At 40.8% G+C, this 26,224-nt stretch overlaps 1 protein-coding gene across 1 annotated transcript in view; it reads right to left on the reverse strand.

Moving 5' to 3' along the window:
• Positions 1–26,224, reverse strand: part of Ano4 (anoctamin 4) — a 179,519-nt gene that overhangs the window by 12,085 nt on the left and 141,210 nt on the right. Inside the window, exons 17-24 of the mRNA XM_055627792.1 lie at positions 20,036–20,072; positions 17,609–17,720; positions 16,643–16,700; positions 16,413–16,510; positions 14,253–14,395; positions 9,094–9,246; positions 7,806–7,953; positions 2,131–2,250 (exon numbers count right to left, since the gene is read on the reverse strand). Of these exons, the coding sequence (XP_055483767.1) occupies positions 2,131–2,250; positions 7,806–7,953; positions 9,094–9,246; positions 14,253–14,395; positions 16,413–16,510; positions 16,643–16,700; positions 17,609–17,720; positions 20,036–20,072 (869 nt within the window). The remainder of the gene's footprint in view (positions 1–2,130; positions 2,251–7,805; positions 7,954–9,093; positions 9,247–14,252; positions 14,396–16,412; positions 16,511–16,642; positions 16,701–17,608; positions 17,721–20,035; positions 20,073–26,224) is intronic.

Raw genomic sequence — 26,224 nt, forward strand, 5'->3', positions numbered from 1 at the left:
AAAGAAAGAAAGAAAGAAAGAAAGAAAGAAAGAAAGAAAGAAAGAAAGAAAACGAGAGGTAGTACAGGTGCCCTCAATGGCTGTCAATCAAACCACCTGGGGATTGGCCCCAAGACATTTGTCGGTTTGGGTCACGGTCTGAACAAGAGAAGGATTTAAAATTCTCCAGCTGAATACACTTCAACTCTTTTATATATGTGTATGTGTGCACTTCAGCAAACCCTTTAGTAGTAGTTTCTGTATAAACACTTGAAAGATCTTCAGTGTCAGTTAATGGGCAACAGAACCCCTACTAGATACCCCAGGCTAACAAATAAAAAGCCCAGTGATGGGTAGGAGTTGCCCTGTTGGAGCTGTTAGCCACTACAGTCCCATAGGTTCTCAAACGTCAGAGGCTACTATCCATGCTTTTGCTCACCCTCCAGAACCTGACAGTAAGACCCTGTTGCTGAAGACACCACATGCTCATCAATCAAGCTGGTACTGACTCCATCCCAACAGTGCTGAGAGGTGCTATGCCCACTACTGAAAGAGTAAACTGATTATCACCCTTACATAGCTACAAAGTCTTTGAGTTATAATAATACTTGGCCTGGTAGGACATGCCCATTGGTACAATAGTGAGGAACTAACTTTCTGATTGGAAGTAACACCTATGACACAAGTTGAAATTCACAATGACACTATTATATGGCCAAGAACCTGTGGCTAGATAGGTCATAGGCCCTAGGAGAGAATCTACTACTACTTTTCTTCTAAGTAGGGATATTATTAAACTGATACCTTCCAGAAGATTTGTGTATTTCTCTGCCCTGATTAAGAGAAGTTTCTTTTTGCAGTAGTGATTAACACAGTAGACTCACAATACGCCATGATTCAGAGAATAAGATGCTGTAGAATGCTCCATCCTAAGTGAGGCGTTTATGTTATACCCTTCCTCCCAAAGGTCAAGGATCATTGTGGACCAGGTGGAAAGACCATGAGAGTCTGAGGTGATGGATAACTCTAAGAAAACATATTTTCTGGACAGAGCAAGGCAGTTGCACATATGAATTTATAGTGGTTGTGACAGACCTATGGACGCTAAAGCAGGACAAAATACCAGCACGGATATGGAGAGTGAGCATGAAGGCCAGCTTAAGGGAGAAACCATTGGCAGCTGTTATGTGCTGGAAGGACAGTCAGCTTTCTTTAAGGGTGCCTACTAAGTGTAGTGGCACTTCAGAGAGGAGGGCGTGAGTCTCACTGACTCTGGGTGAGAAGTCTTCTCGGAATGGGTAGTGTCTGAGTTGATCATTGAAGGGTACGTTATATTTACACCTCCAAACAAAAGAGTAGGGTTTCTGAAGAAAAGGCAAACCCAAGCAGAGGCATGAAGGCCCGTGACGCATTCCTGGCATAGTGTGGCTATAGAGGGAAATGTGAGTTGAAAAAGAGTCGGAGGTTACATGAGCACTGCCCAGGAGTATGGTGGGCTGTGCTCCAGTGGCAGGCCACAAATCCAAAAGCATATGCGCAGACACATTGGACTCGATGAGCTAAAAACAAACAAACAAACAAACAAAAAAGAAAACAAAATTGGGTGGAAAGAGAAAGGGGAGGTGAATGAGCAGGGAAATGAATATGATCAAATTATATTGCATGGAAATCTCAAAAAACTAATACAAATTAAAAAAAACAGCAGGTGATTTTTAATGCCCTCAGAATTGAGAAACACTGCTTAATTTTTGTTATTTAATTTTTATTAAAAATTAAGCAAGTGAGACATAATCTATATTGCTCATGTAACCTGTTCCAGAAAGTCTTTAATTACCTTTATCCTCTCCAAAGCATGTTTTTTTTTTTTTTTCCCCTGGCCAGGGAACATAAATTATATTCTGGCAGTTTGCCAGAACCTAGTTAGTACAATATAATCAGGCATATATACTCAACTAAAAATTTTAAAACATTTCTGCCCAAACACTGAGTATTTTTCTCTTTTCCTGAAAATAGATCCCCCCAACACACACACAGTATATTCTCCTTATGCTAACCACTGCTTAAGCAAACTCATGCAGGAAGCCTGTCAGCAAACCTTTCCATGCTAGAAGCAGCTGAACTTGCAAACAGCACGCTGACGCTCCCGCTTACCTGCAGTACTTCAGGGGCGTTCCTGAGAACTCACTTCCGTCGGACTCTGGCTCAGACCGGTTTTCAAAGTCAGAAATCCGGAACACCGACAGGCTGGCGTTCACATAGCCAACCATACACCTGCGAGAGAACGCAGAGTGCATGATTACAACAGTGCTCATGCCCTTTACCTCCAACTCAGCAACGCCTCCTCTTCAATTCACGTCACCAGGAATGCGTCACGGGCCTTCATGCCTCTGCTTGGGTTTGCCTTTTCTTTGGAATCTCTACTCTTTTGTTTGGAGGTGTAAATGTAACTTACCCTTCAGTGATCAACTCAGACACTATCTATTCCGAGAAGACTTCTCAGCCAGAGTCAGCGTGACTCACGCCCTCCTCTCTGATGTGCCACTACACTTAGATCAGGATTACTCTAGAGCTTGTACTAGTGTTGGTTGTATGCATATGTCTTCCCTCCTGAACTGGAGGATGGTGGGAGAAGAGCGGATGTCTTAAGGTTTTATTTTAGGATCCAGCAATTTTATGCACTGTTGAGATCCAGAAACATGGAATTTAGTTGACTTGGGGGGAGGAAAATTACATGTCGGAGATTCTGTTGATCTTTCTGTACTGAATGAGTAGACAGAGTGAGTAATTCTAACAACCACTCTGTCAGCTTCCTTTTTTATCTTTGTGCTTGGCTCATATTCACTTTATATAATTTTCAATTAAAAGTAACTTATTCATCATTATTGCTATTACTGTGTGAGTATCTGTGTGTGGGAAAGAGAGAAACACACACACACACACACACACGAGTGTGCATGTACGTGTGTGTGTGCACATGCCATGGTGCATCTAAGTGGGTCAGAGGACAACTTTGTGGGGTCAGTTCCCTCCTTCCATATTTATATAGATTTAAGGGATTGAACTCAGGTTGCAAGCCTTCTGTAGCAAACTCTTTACCTGCTGAGTGATCTCACTGTCCCACCATATGTAATTAATTCTTTAAGTGAAAAGAAAATGCCCACCACATAGACTCACTTAGGGATTAAATGACACTCTGTGAGCAAAGCATGTAATACTATATTTAGCCAATAGTAAGCAAAACTGAGTTGGTTATTCATTTTATGTACACTTTGCACTTTGAAGATGAACACATACTATGGAATGAATGAAAACATGGTCTTTAGAGTCACTTCATTATCATGCCTGATGTGATTAACCTAAGCCACTAAATCTTAAGCCAAAATGATGACACAAACAATCCTGAAAGCACATATCCTTCCAGGAGGAACCGCCACCCTTTCCATGGCCATTACAAAAATGAGTTGAGCTTAGAGAGCCATTTGTTCAGACACCTATGGGTTAAATACATGTCAGTCCTCCCTACTTCTCCTTGAAATGATGAATGAGGGACGTGTATAGAGCATGACCTGAAGACATGCTCGCAGCTTGGTGATTGTTGCTGTGGAGAGAGAGCCAGTGGTTTCCCACACATAATTTAGTAATCATCTTAGGCTGAGCAGTGGTCTGAACTGGCAAAAGCCAGGCCCAGGACTGGCTTGGACTATTTATATCACTGCTTGTACTCTTATCTCACAAAGCAGTGCCAAGGCTTTGTGGAGATTAACAGACAAGCTGTTGTCTGTTGGCTCTGTTTAAAATTTCCATTGACAAAATCTAAATTCAAATAAAACACCTGTCTTATGAATGATATCCTCCATCCTTTACCCAAAGAGATTGGAAGAATAAATCTGGGAACCGATTTACTAAGCATATTTATGTAATGCCAGGCACAGGCTCATGCTGAAAATGTGCCTCTAGTGGCCGGTTACTCACGTGTACATAGAATAAGAAAACCGATATTGTTATCTTTTTTCCATAACATCTCAATCATCACAAGAGAAGGACCACTTACATTGAACTGTTTAGATAGTTCTCCAATTCTTTTTACAATGCAAAATCCTATTACTGTGATATCAAGTAGTTGATGGATTTAGGGAATTGAAATCTCGCATTTTATGGTTCAGGCAGTGATGTCTGTTCTTCAACTCATTGACTTATTGTCACAGCTGGAGCGCCACAAAGAGCAAGCAGATGCCATGCCTCTCCTCAGTTTGCTGGCATATGCTCTGCATACCACTACCATTTCCAGAGACAGAGAGAGAAAGAGAGAGAGAGAGAGAGAGAGAGAGGCAGAGACAGAGACAGAGAGACACAGCGAGAGAAACAGAGACAAAGAGACAGAAAGAGAGAAACAGAGATAGAAACAGAGACACAGAGAGGCAGATGAATGAAGTTATCCTGTTGATGGGAGAATAATGAGGGCTATCACTAAAATAAGAGTACCAGGCAAAGAACGGTCTCTTGTAATTAGGAAGGAAGTTTTCTTAAAGGACTAGTAGGAAGCATTTCCGAGTAAGGAGACTTAGAAAATCTCTCCTAAAAGACACTGTTTGGATAAGGACCCAGATTTATCTCAAGTAACTTTTGAAAATGTCTCATGTCTTTAAAAGTGAGAATTCTCCTTTGAAAACATTGGTTACTTATTGTTTTCAATTCCTTAATGTACAAGTCAAGGGACACCACGTAACCATTGTCATCGCTATTAGGAGGAAGAGCAGAATCAGAAGTTGACTTTCAGGTTTGCCCATTTCAGATCAAACTCACTGCTGAGTGTTGTTGAATAAGTTATAAAATGTGTCTTTGAGGTTTTAAGTATTGTGACAATAACAGCCTGGGAATAGAAACTGAAGGTTGGAAATGCCATGAGAAGTAAGGTTGGGCTCACCTACTTAAAGGCAAATGTGTTTTATAATAAAGTGTCCCAAGCTAATATGATGAGTACAGAAGTGACTATAGGATTTACACATTTATATTCTCTATTATTTAATACAATATGCTTGTGTCTAACTCAGCAAATGAACACAGAGTCCTTGACCAAGGCTCTAGTCCTTTATGACATCACTGTTTCTGTGGAAAAGCAGCTTTGATTTAGTAACTAACCATGGGCATCTGCTTTTTTTTAATGTATATGTCACATGGTAGTTTTGAGGCCCAGAGCATTCTGTATTCCTATCATGATCCTGAATCTTAATGCTTGCCCCAAATTCCTAAAGTTCCTTTCTAAGGACCCCATGTAAAGATACCCCAGAAGAGGAGGTGGCTTCTTCACCAAACAGTTAACAGTGTGAACTGCAGATACAGACGATGAGGAAGAACGCATGAAGAGGAAAGTGAAGCCCTCGAAAGTCTTGTGCATGCAACATGTAGAAACTGTTCGCCTTGAACCACTTCTTTTCTTGACAGACTTGGCTAAGACAGACTGTCTTTCTTCCCGGAGCCTTGAACCCGTGACTGCTGGGCATCCACACCAGGAAAGCGGCTCTACTTTTAATGGGCATGAAAAGAACATGAAAGATGTGGTCCTTCTTTTTAAGCAGTCTGCAATCTGCTTGGGAGCGGCACCAATAGGAGAGCCAGGAACAGCACTGGGCAGGAAGTGCCATAATAGGATGAGGGGCATGGGAACCAAAGTGCGCTAGGCATATGAGCGGAAACTGTCATCCGTGGAGGAGCTAAGGTCACCCCAAGGAAAAGGGGAGGCGCTGATGTAACAGAGCTATGGAGAGGCACAGTGGTGGGCTTGGATAGACTACTTCTGATTTAGGTTCAACTTAAATGGCAACTTGTCATTTCTACAGCTGGTTTAAGTCACAAGTAGGGGTTGACTATAGTTGCACATTGCATTGTAAAAGCTTACGACTTTCTAAGACTCCATAAAGTAGAGCTTCTACTTTGTAAGCATTTTTTATTTCTAGTACATTTTCAATTTAGAAAAAAAAAAGAGCAGAGGAAGAAGAGAAAGAAAAAAGAAAACAATAGTAACAGAGAAGAAAAAAATCACTGTAAAGTGCCTGTGATAACAGAGCTAAGACTCATGAAGGAATACCACCCCCATGCACACCACACACACACACACACACACACACACACACACACACTAATAATGGCCAGTGGAATTAGAGACAAGAGGCATAACCTAGAAATTTGCAGATAGCTCATAAAGAAAAGTTTGCAAAGAAAATTCCCAGAGCTGGACAGATACTGTAATAAAATGGAACCAAGCGTTCTAATCACAAAGGCAAATTCTAATCACTATGAACACGGTTTTAAGCAATGTACACTGCTAGAATTGTAAATCTTTGGTTCTCTATCATCTCTATAAATATGTTCCCCATTCATTTTGAATCTCCAAAAATCAATTACAGGTTCTACCATAAAACGGAACTAAGGAAGGAACAAAATACTACTGAGGCTTAAACTCAGGAGGTTTACAGTGAGATGAGTCAGAGCCATTTGGCGCCCTGGCGCTGAGAACAGACAGGTCTGTGTGGGTGTGGCTCTACCTCTGTGCGGGTTGCAGCAGTTGTGGTGGAATTTGATCCCCGCCCCCGTTAATATTTTTCTGCTCTCCAGAGGGACGATAACAGTACATGTTCCACTCAGAGTCATCTTGAGAACCAAATGCAGACTATATCTGAAAGACGCTGTAGAAAGGAGAGCTTTTCCTGGGTAAGTCCGACAGAGCCTGTTGACAGTGGCTGTAGTTAGGAAGCAATGCCTGGGCAGGACAAGCCAAATCTTTAAGTCTCTGTTCTGGAGTTGGCATGCTCACTTCAAGTTGCTAGACAATGAGTGCTAGACAATTGATGGCCCCATTGTTATTATAGAAGAAGACTTCCCAGATGGCTGGGCTGTGGGCTTTATCAAAACCCTCAATCAGCCATGCCTTAGTGAATTTGTGTGGGATTAATGACGAAACAACTGGATCCTGACCAGGTTGGCTCAGCTTAAGTGAGTTTCTCCATTTGCCTACAGTGCCTAAAAGAGGAAATTAAATTGGCTCAGACTGTAAACCAGGGAACAGGATTGTTTCTATTAGGTGCCAGCTCATATAAGATGATTTTCTGGGATTCAAAGACCTTAGGCAGACAGCTAGAGTTATTAGATTATTACTGTGACCTTAGGGACTGATAGTGTATGCTCAGACTTTTGGCAAAGAACAGAAATAAAAGATAGGTGGCATGTTATGATGATGATTAGGTTTCATCTGACTACATGTATTTTAGTCTGAACCTCAGAACATAGGGATGCATCTTAATTTGACTGTCCAAATATAGACAGCAGTCTGATGATAGCTAGGGAAAAGTAATCTTCATGCTACTGAATACCTTCTGGTTCTCAGGCACAGGGTCGCACATCCCCTGTAAAATTTACAGTCTCTATATCATGACAGTGTGAACCTCAGGCAGGAATTATCTTTTTATAAATTCATAGCATTCCCACAACTACATGCTATGCTAGGTCACACGCTCCTTTGGTTACACACATTGGGGTCTCACACAGTTCTGAATTCAGAGTCAGCAGGAGTCAGAGGACAGGGAAACCATAACTGCTGCTCTCACATCAGATGCCATCCGAGGCTTGCCAGACTCGTTTGAGCTCCAACCCTTTGGTAAATAGGATGTGTTTTCTTTGGCTGAGAGTGTAGTGTTATAATTTCACTTCCCCCACCACGGGCTTTGTCTGGGCCTGTGTGCCTCATGCCCCAGTGTAGAAGCCTCTCTCTGTGTCCGGCACCATGCAATGGCTAAGCAATGGAAGTTTCGTAATCATTTTACAGCACTTACTTTTGCCCGGCTTCTCCTTGGCCAGCACACGGTCCATATTTATAAGCATATACCAGGCGAGGGATAAAGTCAGACGTTATTGCTATGACAAATGCATTCGTAATAACAGAGAGAATCCCAATGCCTTCGAGAATTCCGTACCAAATTCCTATTTAAATAGAAGTGTGGTATTAGTTCTTTTAGAGGTAGTAAGAATGAATACAACAAGGCTCTCTGACCTGTGAAAGCCCTTTTCGTACACCTTTTTAACTTTCCAATGCCTCTGACAAGGAGTTATCATTTTGTGTTTCCAAACAGTTTAGAATTGAAGGAATCACTGTAGTTCCATGCACGTGCTAAAGTACTCGTTACATTGCTGCTGCTGACTTACTGTCAGCATCAGACATAAGTCAAAGAATCCTGGCTGCCAAGACACTCAAGTGCCAGCTGCTGAGAGAGGACAGAGCGTCAAGCCCCTAACAGACCAGAAGCATCTCAGTGGTCATGACCCTTCCTCTCATCTTGGAAGACTGTCCCAAGCCAATGTCCACTGCTTAAACACTCGCTTCATCTGGAGGGCAAGAGACCACTCTGAGCAAAATCGTCTGCGTCCATTTCTCAGCCACAACCTACTGGCTGGTGCCAGCCCACTCTGTTCTCAGCCCTGGATGCAGACACGGATCAGACAGTCCTCGTCTCAGCAGCTCTCTAGAGCTCTGCATCAAACTCTGCTCAGCATTTCTAGGCAAAGACCAAAGCTCTTTTCTGCCACTAGAGAAACCAGGTTTTACTTCACGTGAGTCAGAGGAAAGTTGGGGCGGGAGATGGGTAAAGGGAAGAGGCAAATAGATCTGCTTTTAAAAGTGATGAATCAAAATTTTAGATTCTAAAGCCTTACAGTAGAAACAACCAAACTAAGAATCTACCTAAGCATAAATCCATAAAACACTAGAAATCTAAAGCAATCTAAATAGGAGGCTTTATTTCTTTATACTATTATTTAGAACTGACATAATTTTTTTTCTCAAAAATGGATTGAATCAGCTTACATGAAACCTTGAGAATTCCTAAAGTATATGGCTTTTTTTTTTGTATTTATTTATTTAGAGACAGGGTCTTACTGTGTAGCTGTGGTGGGCCCGGAAACTTCCTATATAAACCAAGCAGGCTTTGAACTCACAGAGATTCACCTGCCATTGCCTCTCCAGTGCTGAGATCAAAGGTGTGTGCTTCCACATCAGGCAGGCTTTTAAATCTGACCTACAAGCTGTTTCCTGTCTTCCCAAAAGGATGCCTGAACCCAACTTACCTATGTCTTTGGCCCGTGAAGCCAAAGGCCTTCTCCACTGTGTAACAAACTTATAAGCATCAAGTCGGATTTCAATGATGTTATTCAGTAAGGCCAGAAGGGGTGCTAGGGGAAAAGCTGCCACAAAGATAGTTGTGAATCCGAACTGAAGGACTAGGGAGGAAAAGGAAGATAATGAAGAATGTTAGTTTCCCATCACAGTTTCACAAAGACAGTAATGTGTCATTGTGTCTGGTCATTTTTTCCCAATCATTTAAGAGCTATAAACTGAAGGAACCTGTCTTTAAAAAGATGATTGCAAGACTGGACAAGAGGTATCTTCTGGGCTTGAGAGCAATGGAATCTGAGGGGCCATAAGTTTACCTCAGACCCTAATACTCTCTAAATGTCACTTACTAACGAATGGAACCAGAGCTTCTTGGCAGAAAGTTTGATTGTAGGTTGTGACAGAAAAACACACAAGGATACTGGATTGTCTTGTGATGTAAGAAAATAAAGATTCAACAAACGATGATGGGGGCACACCAACAGAACAAATGTGTAGGCACTGTCAATGGCTGAAGCTGGAATACTGGGCACAACAAAATTGTAGCAGCAATGGACCATGACCCAAAGGTTGTTAAAGTCATCTCAACATTAGATACCGATAAATATGAACTGAAAACACATAGGGAATAAAGTGTGGCTCTTCTTCATAATGAATTTAATTAATAAACATAGAAGGAATGGCAAGAAGAGAAAGCCACCATTAATTAAACTTTACATGGGAGAATACTAAAGTTCGTAGGTGGAACACTAGAAATAGGATATTTGCGTATTTCCAAAGTATCTCCTCACACAATACTTAAGATATGCTGACGTGGCACACCCTGATATGACAGACCCTTCCCCCACAGTTTCTGCACGTGGTCCTCTTGGGTAGAAACTAGATCTCTGCTAGACTCCAAGTTCCATCAGCTATACGTCATCACCTTCTCCCTCTTTTCCACTGTCCCTGTTTGGGTTCACACTCTGGCTTCCACCTGCTCTGTCTCTCCCGACTTTCACCTCTTTTCCCCACTGGACTGCTGTCAGTCTTCACCAAGTCTTGGTTCCAGGCCAAATCATCTTCCTACAAGAAATGCTTCAGAAGGTTTTCACGAACCACAGACCAAGGCCCCCCATTCTCCATGCCATTCAAAGATCTGAGTGATCCTTCTGTGGCGATTTCTAAGCTTCAAGTTCAAACATCCATCATGCCCCAGAGTTTGAAGAAAACAAAACAATCCTTTGCTCTGGCCACACTGGACTTGTGGTCTTGTGAATCAAACATACACTTAATGGCTCTATTGATCAACTGATGAAATGTGATTCTTCTTATAAGGTTAAGCTCAAAAATGCCCTCTTGGAGATTTAGGGCTGCATGGCCTCATCTGGCAGCTTCCACTGTTGCTGAGAAACACAGAATGAACTTTATTTGCCTTCATGGCTTTGTTGCCCTTTTCTTTTGTTATACTGGGCTTTGTCAAAGTAGGAACGGGGGCCTCGTTATGTTTCTCTGTCTCACATGCACACTGCAGTGGTTTGTGTATGGAAGGGATTTGTTAGGTACTAAATAATGCTGGCTTGCTGACTGACACATAATGACAATGATGAAAGGCCTGGACAGCAAAGAAAGCTGGCCCATTGGGTGAAAGTAGAACTTGTGATAATGACTCTCAGAAACATAGATGTATGAGAACACTTCCTGAATCTAAGAAATGTAGAAAAATGTAGCTGATATCACTAGTCATAGTAACATATAGAACACTGTTGCTGTCCTGTCAGGAGCAAGATGCCCGTGTCAGCTCGTGTCAGATTATATGGATGGTTTTAGTGCAGTAAAGCAAGAATAACCCAAATGTTTAATGGCTAGAAAGAAAAATATAAAATTATCAGTCTGTAGATGATGTGGGAGAACATACATAAGAGTTTTTAGAAAAATCACCATGAATTATAATTGATGTGCTGGAGAGATGGCTTAGAGGTTAAAGGCTAGGCTAACAATCAAGATATCATTGATATTAGTTTCCAGAAGATTTAATTCATGCAAGGTCAACAAACAACCCAATGATAACTTTATATAGTAGCAACATAACAGAAAAGAAAAGTAGAGCTCTGTATGTAGTTCTGTGGTAGAGTTTGTGCTTAAAATTCATGAGGCTCTGAGTTCAATCCTCAGACTTAAAAACAAAATAAAACCAAAAAAACCCAAAACAAGGCAAAAAAAAACCCTAGACAGCCCCATTTCCCAAACAAACTAAAAACAAACAAACAAACAGAAAAATTGTGAAAGCAGCATTATTTGCCATTGCACTACAATTTATCAAGTCCTTAGTAACAAACTTACACTGTGCAACAAAGCCTGCCACACTAAAATAAAACACAAAGCCTGCCACATGAAAATAAAACCATTGAGAAAAATGCAGAAAGGCAAATGCAGGAATATGTCATATTCATGGATTGGAAAATATATATTCTTTTAGGGCTTTAACTAAACTCCAGCCAACACCGCAGTAAAAGTTGTTGTTGTTTTAAGCAGAAACTGAAAATGTTAATATGAAATAGGAACTAATTTTGAAGGAGAGCAAAGTTGAAACTTGTCCTTTTGAAGATGTCATTCTGAGTGGGAAGACAAACCATCAACCGAGGAAAGACACTGACTTGCCGCAGCATTACCTGACATGTGACAGTCTGAATAGGAGATGTATGCATACATCTATGACTGAATATGTGGTCTTCAGCTGTGTGGAACTAATTTGGGGGACTGTGGAGCCTTTACGCCAGTAGTTCTCAGTTTTCTTAGTGCTGCGACCCTTTAATATCGCTCCTTGTGTTGTGGTGACACCAACTATAAAATTATTTTTTGTTGCTACTTCATAACAATAATTTTGATAGTGTTATAAACAGTATTGTAAATATCTGATATGCAACCCTGTTGAGAACCACTGCTTTAAGCAGTGCGGTATAACTGGAGGAAGTAGGTTATTGGGGGAAGCACGGTTAATATTTAGAGTGTGGTTCTGTTTCCAGCCCTCTGTTTCCTGTCTGGATGAGACGTAAGCCGTCATAGGCTGCTGCATCCACGGAGCCGTCTGCTCTGGAATATCTTTCCTGGCATGATGGGCTGTGCCCCTTGCACCAGGAACTAAAGCAAACCTCTCCTTCAGTGAGTTGTTCCTTGACAGACATTTTGTCGCAGTAATGAGAAAATCAACTAACACAGGACTTGTATCTATAAAATGTGAACAGCTGCCACAAATCACTAAGAAAAGAAATGCCCCCTCCCTCCATGCACTGGCTAATCATGGGTCTGGATGGAAATTCAAAGAGAATATCCAAATGGTCATAAGCTGATGGAAAGTATTTAGTGTTATTAGTTGCCATAAACTTTCAGATTAACACCATGGTAAGAGGCTATTATATACCAAGTAGAGTATTTCAAAAAGCCTTAAATTTAGTGAGCTTTAGTGAGTATGTGGACATATAAAGCAGCACAACTCTCTTCACCTACCCTTAGAACAGGATGTCTTTGTGCCTAAGAAAGTGGGTGTGGTGTGTCACTTATAAAAATTGCTAGGCTGCGTTTGGCCTGGAGGCAAGTTTGCCAGCCTCTTACCTGTGCAGAGACAGCTGCTTTTGTGTATAAATCTGTGAAAATCTATCCATATACTTGAGATTTACACACTTAAAAATCACTCTGTATTGTAATTCAATAAGTTATAGTATTTAATAATATAATAAATCCAGGAAGAAAAAATCAAAAAACCAAAAGGAAGCAGGTAGAATTCCTGTGTCTGTCTGTGATGCACCTCATATTGTTCCAAGCTGCAGTGATGTCTCGGGAGCTGCAGCATTCTATCCACATAAATGCTTTTTTCAGGGGGCATTATCGTTCATTTCCTTCTTTATGGGGAGAGTCTATTAAGAGACTCAAAATGGTGATTTCTCTTAATGAATTGCCTTTATTAAGTTTTATTATTAATGCCCACATTGATTTCTTTTTCAAGTGGTATCATTCTGCCGTTGCATAATTGAAACTCTAAAAATATCAATAGGTGCTTAGGACATAGGCAATCTAAGAAACACTGAGCATCAATTCTACTGCTCTTTTAATTTTCAAATTCTTCCAGCCAGGATTACTTTCTTCAGAAGTAATTCATCTTGTCCAGCTCTACTCTGATTTTACCTCCACACTGTAAAGCTTAAACAGAAGATTTTCTCTATATAAATATATACATATATGAACATATATTATGTATATGTAGATACACACACATATATACAGTGCAGCCTACAAGAAATCATTATTATTTTCTCCCCAGATACATACTGAGACTAACAGGTATGATTCTAAAGAAATCTGGCTCCTTAACTAAGTATAGCCCAGGTGAAATGTTCCTTGCTTCCTGCCACTTTCCTCCCATCACAGAAATGGTTGCCCTGATGTACTTCCCATGAGTCATGTTACAGCAACTGCGACACTTCCTGCACTACTCTTTCTGTCTCCGGCTCTTCCCCATTAGCCTATGTACTCTTGAAAGCTAAGCACCCTGACATGTTCCCTTTTTGTGTCTCTAGTGCCAACTGTAGTGATTCCTTGGTACAGATGTCAGCTGGATGTGAGTCAATCACGTTGAGTGATGACTTTTCTTTCTGTTTTTTTTTTCCCCACTGAATTTCCCAACATTTATTTTCCTGTCTATTCAGTTCCATAATAAGGCAGTTGAGGATGCGGGGGACACAGTGGGAGAGAGACTATCCAGGACCTAGAACATGCTAAGAAATATCTGTACTTACAGGTTACAACTTCAGCTCCTTCTGGTGGTTCAAGGAGCAAGATACAGCAATATTACGAAGACTTTGAAATGACTGTCCTCTGAACTTTGCTCAATTGTGGGAATGTGCCTGGGAATCTTAATCAAGGCCTTGTACATTCTAGATAAGCATAGAGCCACTGAGCCCCAAGCCTGTCTTGAAATGTTTTAAGATGTTTTCCCTTATACCTGTTGCTTTGGAATGCCCTTACTCTAGAATGCCCGTGAGTGAATGGCCAGATGATAACAAATGTGCAGTTAGTTGACTATTGCTGGAGATCAAGGCTTGCATTTAAAATTAAGGGGCAAAGCACATTTCCATACTCATTTCCAGGTATTCGTCGAAGAGGCCATAGGCATTCATCGGCTGAAGATTGTAGTCCTTTTCCCACTGTGGGAAATTTATTTTCCTTTCAGTCCCGTGTTCTTGTCGGACTTTTCTTCTAGTCCACCAGTTCTGAATTAACCTGGGTGACAAAGTCAATGTCTTAGAAAAACACACATGATTGTTCATAAGACTTAAGTAATGAGAAAGAAGAGAGTGTAAGCATTTGGAACTACAGTTAAAAACCAGTTCATGCAGGTGGGAAGCTATGTCAGGGATTAGAAAGAATTCTGAATACCTGATGCATTTCTATTAGCAAGTAGATAGAATGGCTGACGAGCTTATTCGACCATCCATGAAATAGTCTCATGTTCAGAAGTAGACGGGTAGAAGAGTGAGAGGACCATGAAGTGACCTGGCACCAAGGCAACCTCCCCAACATTCAGGAGTGGGAAGGTCCAGTTTACATGGCTTAACTCTGTACCCATTAGCATTCCTATAACATGAGTGGTCGGCGTCAGTACGCACTGACTCCAGGAAGCCAGATGCCTCCAATTCCTTACGAGAAGGCTCAGCTGCTTGAGACTCAAGCTTGCCGTGGTCTCTGAATCCTGTGGGATGGATCTCGCTCTGACACTCGAGGCTGCGTCTCTTAACCCTCAGCAGCATGCAGGAGAACATTGTATAATATGAAGGGAGGTGGAGTGAATGCCACATAGGGGGCAGGTCTGTGGCTGGGGCGTTCCAGGAAAAGGTGACAAGTTTTGTGTATTTCTGGGATTGGAAATACTAAAAGTGGAGAGAGAAAAAAAAAAAAAAAGAGGGGCAGCTATCAGACACACTCTGCCCACCTCCTGGCTCACTGGCTGACATTTCAACTGAAGTCCATTAAATATTCCATAAAGTAGAACATCAGACTTCCGTTTTTATGTTTACCTTTAGGAGTCTTACAGAAAACATTAGACACCTGGAGGGAGATTTTAAAACTTGAATCTAAGAATAGAAAAGTATTGCCCTTGCTTCTGACAGGGCCCCAAGAGGAGGGATTTCTCAACCAGCGAGTCCCAGGAACCTGCTATACTGAGCGGTCCCAAGTCCTGCAGAGCTGGACCCTTCCCAGAGTCCCCAGCTGACATGGAAACCAGCTGGTGTAGAATCGCAGCAGACACAGAAAGGCTGCTGATCTAGATGTCCTTAAGGCCACGCTGAGCAGAAGTGGATATCACAGCGAAGTTCAAGGTCATCTTTGCAGAGATGACCCAAGATTCTGTCCATTGTTACCAACCAGAAATCACAGGGGTGATGTTTTACTGGTGGAAATACACTCTTTTGAATCTCTGACATTTTTCTCCTTTTCTGACTTTCCTCTTTGCTGTAGTCTGAACTTACAGTACTTTCCTTTCTTCGTTTGCTTTAAATTAGCGTTCTGACTTGTCATGGGCATAGGGGGATAACGATCATGTGAATAGATAAATAGCTGAGGACCTGCAATACTGGAACCCAGAGGGTCAAAGGCATTATTACATGCACACACCCAGATTATGCTCACAGGCCTCATAAAGAACGTTGAGTCAGTTCTCTTTAAGGGTGACTGCTGGTAGGGCCTGCCACGATTCAGGGGATGTCCCCACACCCAAGAGTGTTTGGGAAGCATGATAGGCTTAAAAACACAAAACAAGAACATCAAAAAACAAAACAGGACACATACTTTTTTTTTTTTTTTGATAGGTAGGGAGATGGGGATGGATCTGGGAGGAGTTGGGAGAGGGGGGTGAAATGACCAAAATATATTGCATGAAATTCTCAAAAAATTGACAAAAAATTAAAAAAAGAACGTTTAGTTTCATTTGTATGAGTTGTGCTAAACCTAGAAGAGCCAATGTTCATTATTTTTTAATTAAAATTTTATTGTGTTTGTGTCTGCATGTGTGTAAACCATGTTCCATGGCACACAACACAAAGGTCAAAGGGCAACTTTGGGTCCGTGTTTTTTTTTTTCATCTTCATTTGGGTTCCGAGAGGACCCACTGCTTCCTGTTTTTATGACTGCATTTGAGTCTGCATGTGACACACTGGTTTAACTGAATCCATAATGCCTGCACTCAGAAATGCCAATCAGGAGCCACACTGCCTCTCCATGAGACAGCCAAGGTACTCACGGGTAGCCAAGTTCCATGAAGTTATTCCAGGTCTGCTTTAGCACCATTATAATGCCCATTTGCATGCAGAGATCAATAAGGCATCCGCTAGGGTGGCACTGTGAGGCAAGCAGACATGGAGATCCAACAATCAATGAACAGAAGATTGTCAGGCTTCTCCTCTGCACAAAGTTGCCTTGAGGCTGCTTGATAGGAAACTGTAGGAAACAAGGAAGGTGGGGAGTACTGACCTCTTCCAGCCTCCATCTGTTTATCAATCTCAAGTAGGCACCTGGGTGTCCTGTAAATCTTCAACACAGAAGCAACACGTTAGCGTTCTGTAGGTTTTTAGGCTTTCAGCGAACACTACATTCAGCTTAGCGTATCCTCTAAAGTAAATGATGGGAGCCCTTAAAGATCAAAGAAGGAATAAAGAAACCCTCTGGAACTGTCATTACTTGAGCTTCAGGAATTCTCCAAGGAGCAGCTCTCTTTTTTTCCTTCCTGCCCAACTGCTGAGGGCAAGGGACCATTCTTGCTGTGCCCTGTGGCTTTGAGCAGTTCTGCTGAACATCAAGTGGCCCGGCCTGTGTAAGCATTCCTGCACTTTCGACCTTTTGAGTACCAGCAGTGTTGGCTTTGTTATTGCATGGTAGTTCCTTGCTGCTGACGTAGCTGAACAGGAAACAAGGGGCCGCTGCACCCATCTCCATCATAGAACTGGACTCATGGCCTTGTGCTGCCTCCCGTCTCCTCAGAGGGGATGGGAAGGAATCATACATCCTTACCACGAAACAGGGATTCCTTCCCAGATTCTCATCTCTGCTGGATTTCAAGTCACCTAGAAAGCTCTGACTTCTCATTTCTACCCCTTCCCTATTTTGATGTCCTGTGAAGTCAGGGACCCTGACTACCCTGCAGCTTGCATCTCCTTATGTCACGTACTAACATAGGTATGACACCCTGCCTTGATTCAGGTAAGATGCAAGTCACAAGCTTTCAACCCATTATCTGCACACATAAACTATTTTTCTCTACTTATCTGTTCGATACCGAGGCACTGGTATTTTCGAGTAGACTATTTCCCAGGAAGTGAGGTGCTTTTGTAGTTTGAGAAGGAAAGGAGGTGCCTGATCTTCTCTTTGGCCAGTGGGATCTGAGTGATGTATCACCACTAGGGCTGGGGGGGTTGGGGCACAGGGAAGAGTGCTCCTTACCTCCCGAGGAAGAATGCGATGTAAAATGTGGAGCTGTTCAGATTGACAAACTGAAAAAGAAACATTTTCAGGGTAAAGCTGTTCTCCCACTCGGATTCTGTGCGAGGCTGTTCTGTGGGCAAAAGGGAGCAGGGTTTGAGAGCCTGGGCAGGACCCCATCTTATCTCCTGCTCTCCCCTCCCCCGCACGGAGTCAGAGGGTCTCCAGCAGGCACAGGAGGCTCCAGTTGGCCAGTAGTTGATGTGCTCTGAGACAGACCATGCAGGAGCTAGACCTTCAGCTTAAAGGTCAGCCCAAACAACAGTGTTGCCTCAAGGGGCTACAGGCACGTCTGATGGAACTCCATGTCCAGACTGTTCTGTGGTTACAGGGTATCTGGAGAGGCTGGATGAGGGACAGCCAGGCGGAAAGTGCCTCACCCTCAAGTCTGGCTCCTTACAGTCTCTTTGTTTTGACCAAGTTTCTATCAGTTGAGTAGGTCAGGCATGGAGTCAGACCCTGCTCTGAAGCTCTTATGGATCCCTTGTCTCAGCTCTTTGATCTCATGTCGTGTTGAGGGAACTGAAAACTCCAGGACACTGGGCTGTTTGACTCCTAGGTTTTACCCTCATCTAATTATTTGTTTTATTCTCACAGATAAAAACCAAAGGATGGCCCCTTCTTTAGAACTATCCCCATGTTTCACCATCCATGGCACACATCTGTGACTTTAGTCAGCGGCCAACTTGAAGCTCATCATATTTTGACTTTTGTATTGCAAATGTCCTTTGGACACTATGGTGTGAACCAAAATATAGAACTAGTTGCCCCTGAGGTCACACCTCCAACTTTATGTCTCATGTCTGGTGCATTTATCCTTCCCAAAGAGCTGACTCCTAAGCTGAAGCAAGGTCGAAGAAAATGTATTTAAGGCAGAAGTGTTTTCTGTTTCCACAGACCCTGAGCTTCTAATTGCATTATTTAACATTTCACCCCATCAATTCCTTTTCCACAACTTAAACTCAAAATGCTTCCTGGGCACATAACTGAGAAGGGAAAAGGGGGAGAAAGAACCTAAGGTTTAAAATGACTGGAACATCAGCATTACAACAAGCCTGTGGTGCTGTAGAGGGAAAAACAGCAAACACTTCTCCGTGGGCTTAATTTCATCCTAACAGCTGAGCTCCTAGTTACATGTGAAGGATTTCTCAGTTGTCAGCTGGCTGGATTCTCATTTGTTTCAAATCATGACATCCTGGCTATCTTCTATCCAGTTGCTCCTGGACACAGCCTGGCAACAGGCAATTTCCTCTACAGTTAACTATTTTCCTTCCTGGTAAAGGCATAGTGGTGATGGAAGATGACAATGACATTAAAGGAGACAGAGTATAATATCCAGCTCAGCATAGGACACATCAACTCAATAAACAGATTCTGTGGTAGAATAACTATTCTACAAAAACTACTTCAAATTTTGTTCCCTTGGACAAGCCACATACAGGAATATATTAAAGGAGGCTACCTGTGGGAGCATGTGACTTTCTCATTGGCTCTACAACAGTCACTATCTGATTCATAAAATTAAAGCTATTTCTATTCTATACCTTGAAGAATGTAGTAATGTACAGCTTATAGCTGGTTATCAGAACATTCTGGTATATTCTGAGACCAAAGAAATGTTCTTAGAGACAATCTGTCTACATAAATATATTTCTGTAAATGTCAATTATCATTGCCCTGACTACATTCCTGATTTAAAGGATTACTAGTCATCACAATGACTAACTTTTAAAACTTGACAGTTTTGCAGAGACTTTTTTTTTTTAGAAATAATGTCCCAGCATGTCTGAGCCTCCTGAGCCACCACTGTGTCTTGCGGCACCCACCTATAATTCTAAAATGTGGGTAACAGCTAATGAATACTGTTGAAATAATGCTGGACACTTCTTACATGGGTGCTTTTGCGATGGTGTTTTCTGTGTGCACAGAAGAGAAAACCCCTACTTTGAATTTCATGTGCTTATGACACATAAGGGATATGGCAGGTTTGGAAAACACAGATTGAAAAGACCTTACTTTTCTGCTGAAAGGAACTGGTGTAATTCTCAATAAAGAGGGTATTTCTTTCTTTTTAAAAATACAATGTTTTTATTAGCTTGGAATTTAATATATGCATTTAATGTATTTTGATCATATTCATCCCTGCTTCTCCCCCTTAGTCCTCCCAGATCCACCCTCCCCCCTGTCCCAACTTCATGCTCTCTTTATTAAAAGTAACCCACTGAGTCCAATTTGTGTCACCCATAAACTGATGGGTATGGAGCCACCAACTGGAGAGAGGCTGGACTACAGGGGCCATGATGGGGCTGTTCTTTCCCTAGCGGGGTCTGAGAAAGGAAGCTTAGCTGCTGTCTAGATCCCAGGCTACAGCAGAAAGCTATCACTTACCTAGGTTTGTCAGAAGAAGTGCCACCTTTTCATAGAGCTGTAAAATAAATTCCACATCTTTAACAAACAAACTCTAGATGGTCTAGAGCCTATCGTTATAAAGAAAATAGGCCATCAAGTCATGAGTCAAACTCTTTTTCTTTATGTTTCCAACAATGGGAGCATTCTGAGCAACTGCACACTTTCAGGGATAATCAGAACTGGGCAAGGTCTTCCTTTATGGTTTTTTAAATCTTGCTTCTTGTTTTAGGGTTTATAAACCTGTGGCAGTAGGCTCACTGCCACTAATTACCAGTTTCCTAAGTGAGGCTGAGCATACATCACATTCCTGAGTCGGCAAATGAATACAAGCATCCTTATTGGTTTCTAAGGTAAGGTTCTGCTGTCTTATTGTTGTGGAATTCTACATTACAGTACTCTTAAATGCTGGAGTGAGTAGGCATTGTGGAAGACCTCCAGAGAATGCGGTTTCTCCATTAGTACAATGAATGCATCCTTGATTCACATAGCTACCTGGTCAATGAATGTCCATCAAAGGGAATAGAAGGTGTGTGTGTGTGTGTGTGTGTGTGTGTGTGTGTGTGTGTGTGTGTTTGCACATGCGTGTGCACATACAGGTATAGAATGTAGTTCAGACAAATATAGCTATTAGAGATTTTTCCAGAGAGGATATAAAGTGAGGGAATAAATCACTGCTTTCTCTGAAAAGAAAGATGATACATGAAAATAAGATTAGATTAATAGACTGAACAATATGAAAACTAAGATCACATAGATAGAAGTACTTAAAACATATTGTTTGAAAGTCCCCTGGATGCCAGCACTCTCTTTGACTTAATCTGTGTTGCCTCACCTCTCCTTCAGTCTACTACTTTCCTTACAGATAGGTGGGATGGGTTCGAACTTATTGACATTAATGTCTTTCCTAATTTCTGAATCCTCTTCCCCAGCATCTTATCTTACTGCAGAGCCAGACCAAACACTTACAGTGAATGACTCCAAGTGTCCAGCATTGGCTACTTGCTCTATTGAGGCATATGGTTTTTCTACCAAAGATATAATTACTAAAGACATAAGATTAACTTTTGCGTACAGAAACTCCAGACTCATGGAGTCCACTGTTAAAAGAGATTGGTATAATTACAGCAAGAAACTATGTGGGGTAGATTAGTCATATTCTTTGACCATAAAAACAAAATCCCTGTAAATAAGAGATTAGAATAGATGTTCTAGTAAAGCTTATTTTAGTGTTACAAAGCATTTATCATTAAAATTGCTTACTTACATGATTGTCAAAGAATATTAAATTTGTTTGGCAAAATGTTTTCCTGAAAAGTATAATTTTTATTCTCAGTTTATTCTTTATCTCTTTCACATCATCATTGTTCAAATGGACCAATTTGTAACACTTAAATCAAAGGTCTCTAGAGCTTGTGATATGCCAGTTACCTGGGTATGAACACTGGAAAAATTTGTATTTGGTAAGGGGAACAAGGACTGTCTCTGGAATTAACTCAGTGGCTGGCTTTTTGGCCACCCCCATGGGAGGAGCAGACTATCTAGGCCACAGAGGAGGACATTGCAGCCAGTCCTTGTGAGACCTGATAAGCTAGGGTCAGATGGGAGAGGAGGAGGACCTCCCCTCTCAGTGGACTTAGAGAGGGGCATGGGAGGGGAAGAAGGGAGGGTGGGATTGGGAGGGAATGAGGGAAGGGGCTACAGCTGGGATATAAAGTAAATAAACTGTAATTAATGTAAAAAATAAATTATTTTAATATTTTTTATTTTTAAATAATTTTATACAAAAATAAAAAATTAATATAAAAATAAACATGCACTCCAATCAAGATCCATTCATGGATATAACCTAGAACCCCTGCTCAGATGTAGCCCACGGCAGTTCAGCCTCCAAGTGGGTTCCCTAGTAAGGGGAACAGGGACTGTCTCTGACATGAACTCAGTGGCTGGTTCTTTGACTACCTCCCCTGAGGGAGGAACAGCCTTGCCAGGCCACAGAGGAGGACATTGTAACCAGTTCTGATGAGACCTGATAAGCTAGGGTCAGATGGAAGGAGAGAAGGACCTCCCCTATCAGTGGGCTTAGAGAGGGCCTGGGATGATATGAGGGAGGGAGGGTGGGATTGGGAGGAAATGAGGGAGGGGGCTACAGCTGGAATACAAAGCGAATAAAATTGTAACTAATAGAAAAAATTTAATAAAAAATAAACATGCAGTTATGATTTATATTAACTTTTTGAAAAACTGTACATGTACAAGAGAAGGATCCATAGAATCAGTGAAAAAAATATAGAGAGAAGCTCATTATTAAATAAGGGACCCTTAGGTAAGTGATTTTTGTAAAATGGCTGATTTCTTATCAGGCCATTGAGATATTAAAAAGATGAATTGTTTATTCTGATAAAGTGTGTAGAAAAAAATTAGTTTCCAAACTTAATGAAACACATTATTTTTTCCTGTTTGATTTAATCCTTTATCTTATATAATGGAATTATTTGCCTTTTTATTACTTGTAATCTAAAATCCATTTTATTTAGTCTTGCTTTATTTTGGATCCCATTTGGATGAAATATTTGATATATCTTCATTTTCACCTTAGGGGTGAAGTGAATTTCTTGCAAGAAACATACAGTTGGGTCTCATTATATTATCTATTCTGTCACTCTGTTTTTTAACTGGAGTTCTTAACTGTTACATGTAAGTTAACTATCCACAGAGTAGGTCTTTCCTTAGCCATTTTATAACTTTTTAAAGTAATTCTAGGGCAGATGCTGTAAATTATGGTTGTTAATATCTGTAACTGATACAACACTTTTAGATTTTAAAGTTATTTCCAAAGTAAGAGAGCTATAAATACTTCTAATTGAATTGTATCAGTCTGATCAATGCTTATGAATTTGCTCTCATTTACATAATATTTTCTGGTGTACTCTATTTTGTATTAATATTGTGTTTTCTACTTTTAAAAGCATGGTGAAATATCTGATTCACATATGGATGAATACAAAGGATTTTCACAACCTTTACCCTCCTCTCTTTTGGTTTATTAGTGAGCAAGCATGGTATCAAGATGTCAGTTGGTCAATAGTGAAGCAGAACATAGTGTGATGAAGAGAAATGCCTATCCCCTTCACTCTTCTTTGAAATTATCATTATTTTTCTATTATCTATCTATCTATTGATCATCTATTTAGTTTTCCAAGATAGGGTTTCTCTGTGTAACCCTGGCTGTCCTGCTCTGTAGACCAGGCTGGCCTCCAACTCAGGGATCCACCAATCTCTGTCTCCTGAGTGTTGGGATTAAAGGTGTGCTCCACCACCATCCTGCTCTTTTTTTTAGATGTGTGTATATAATACTATTTTTCAAGACACTGAATAAAAGGCAAATCAGTAAACACGTTTAGTCAGTCATTCAGAGGCATCAGAGTGTTAGGATTCAGAGAACGTGGTAAAACAATATAAAATCTTTTTTTTTTTTTTATGAGATAGAGTTCCTCTGAGTAGCCTTGGCTGTCCTGAACTTGCTTTGTAGACCAGGCTGGCCTCAAACTCATAGAGATCCACCTGCCTCTGACTTCCTGAGTGCTGGGATTATAGGCATGCACCACTGCACTTGGCATAAATTCTATTTTTAAGTGCATATTATACAAAGGCAAATACATATCACAAGATCTTGAAAATAAGCATCATATATAAATTTGCTTCTTTGGTTAAGATTAGACAAATTCAGCAAAAAGTCAGAAACAGAATATGTTCTTTAAAATAATTACACAAAGTTTCAAGTAAATATAAAAACCAATTTGTACAAAGTTTCAAATAAATATTAAAACAATCTATCCATTAAGAATTTTATAGTCAGTTAATAGAAATTGTTACTAACTACCATCTAAATGTTGATTTTATTATCATTATTATTTTGAAAGGCCACACTGGCCAAAATTTAAGTGGTCCAAACCAATTTAGATAGCTGTTAAAAAATAACTATTTTACTGGGTCATAAAAATATCTTAAATTGAGTATTTTCAGAAGTCAATAGAGAATTTAGTTTTGCAGTGCTCGAGGCTGTGCTAGGTTGTGTTCCAGCCATTAGTTGGCCATCCATTATGCTGCGCTTGCTTCCAAAGGACTTAAGTTATTATGTTTTTCTATTTTGATGAAAACTGTTCCAAACTACATTACACACTTGGCTACTCTCATAATGGAACTCACAAAGCTTCAGGGCAAATGACAGGAGTGTAAATGCTGTGCTGGGCTGGGAGAGAGAGAGCTGAGAGGGTCGGGCAATTGGCCACTGAACGAAAGTCTTGGATGTGGATCCTTTGGGACTTCTATGTGTGGTTTCTCTTTTCTTTTTCTTCCTTCTTTCCTTTCTTTCTTTTCTTCCCTCCCTTCCTTTTTCCTTCCTTCCTTCCTTCTCTCTCTGTCTCTTTCTTTCTCCTTTCCTCCCTTCCTTCCTCTCTTTCTTCCTTTCTTTCTTTTTTTTTTTTGTTTCTTTCATTCTTTTTCCTTGCTATGGCTTACCATTGCCTTTTCTTTTTTTATTTTTTATATTAATTACAGTTTATTTACTTTGTATCCCAGCTGTAGCCCAGTCCCTCATTTCCTCCCAATCCCACCCTCCCTCCCTCATCTCCTCCCTGCCCCTTTCTAAGTCCACTGATAGGGGAGGTCCTCTTCCCCTTCCATCTGATCCTAGCTTATCAGGTCTCATCAGGACTGGCTGCAATGTCCTCCTCTGTGACCTAGCTAGTCTGCTCCTCCCACGGGGGTGGGAGGAGGTCAAAGAACCAGCCACTGAGTTCATGCCATTGCCTTTTCTAACCTGTGCTTTTTACTAGGTAACCTTACACTATTTTAGTTTGAAACTGACTGAAAAATCAGAATACCAAAAGTGTTCACATTGTACCTAAAATAAAAACATATCCTGGAGGGATTCCTTTGACTAACACACCTTAGTTTAAGTGTATGGACATTTTGGTTAGGAGGGAATTTTTTTAGGAAATGTATCAATAGTTTTATGGCTTAGCTCTCACTACACAGTAGGTGTTTTGTAATATCAGCAACTGGACATTTTGCCCACTCCATATATGCTCTTTTCCACTTTAGCTTACTTCATCTTTTTTTGGCTGCCTTCTAAAGTAGAGAAGACTAGATCCTGTTTTTCAGATGCATGAAGTATTGCTCTGACAATGGCCCCTGCTTCACACACAGGAACAAACACAATGTACTTATATCTCTCCTGCGTACTGTCCTTTATTTCTTAAGGAGGTATATAAATTAGATGATTATTATTTTCATTAGTATTAGGGACAGACCCCAGGCCTTGTGCAAGCCTAATATCCACTGCACTACTATGTTACATCCCTACACTGAAATTATTATTGCTGTTGTTATTTTGAGACAGGACACTATGTAGCATAAGTTGACCTCAAACTCACTACATAGTTAAGCCTGGTCTGAAACTCCTGATCCTGCCACTGGCTCCCAAACGCTGGAATTACACATGGGCACCACAGTGTGTGCAGTTCAGGGACTGAATCAAGAACTTTGTGCATGCCAGGGAAGCACTCTGCCAACTGAATTATATCCCCCAACTAAATTAAATGTTTTTGATAAACATGAAAAGACATTGGTTAAGAATACAGCAAGCATCCATTCATTGTACCCCACCTAGACCTAGAAGATTTCAAAGTTCTGATGTTTGGCTAGGTTACATCAATCACCCTCCTTCATGATATTTTTTTTCTACAATCAACATGGAGAATGACTGAGCCAGAGGGAATCAAGCAGTGCCAAACATCTATTTTTAGTCTCCATGTGAAGAAGTGCCCATGAACTCATCACATCAAAACAATTAGCAATTGCTGTTTTTTTCTTTAACCATTTTTTGATTTTGAAACATCATTTTCTATAACAGCAAGTCCCTATGATTTCAAAATAGTGAGTAATGAGTAATCAGCATTTTGTTAGTTCAATCATTACTAGTTTTACTTAGTAATCACAGCTAAAGCTATTTAGGTAGATTGACTTCTCTTCAAAGTTACACAGGGTTTATTGGTTAGAGAACTCAGTTTGTTTGTTTTTGTTTTTGTTTTTGTTTTTTTTTTTTTTTTAGAGCTCTCCCTTATTAGGTTGGATTTTTTTTCACTTTTTAAAACATTTTTTTTGTTT

The sequence above is a fragment of the Psammomys obesus genome, unplaced genomic scaffold, assembly GCF_907164565.1.
Source record: "Psammomys obesus unplaced genomic scaffold, mPsaObe1.curated_primary_1811, whole genome shotgun sequence".
In the NCBI taxonomy this organism is placed as follows: Eukaryota; Metazoa; Chordata; class Mammalia; order Rodentia; family Muridae; genus Psammomys; species Psammomys obesus.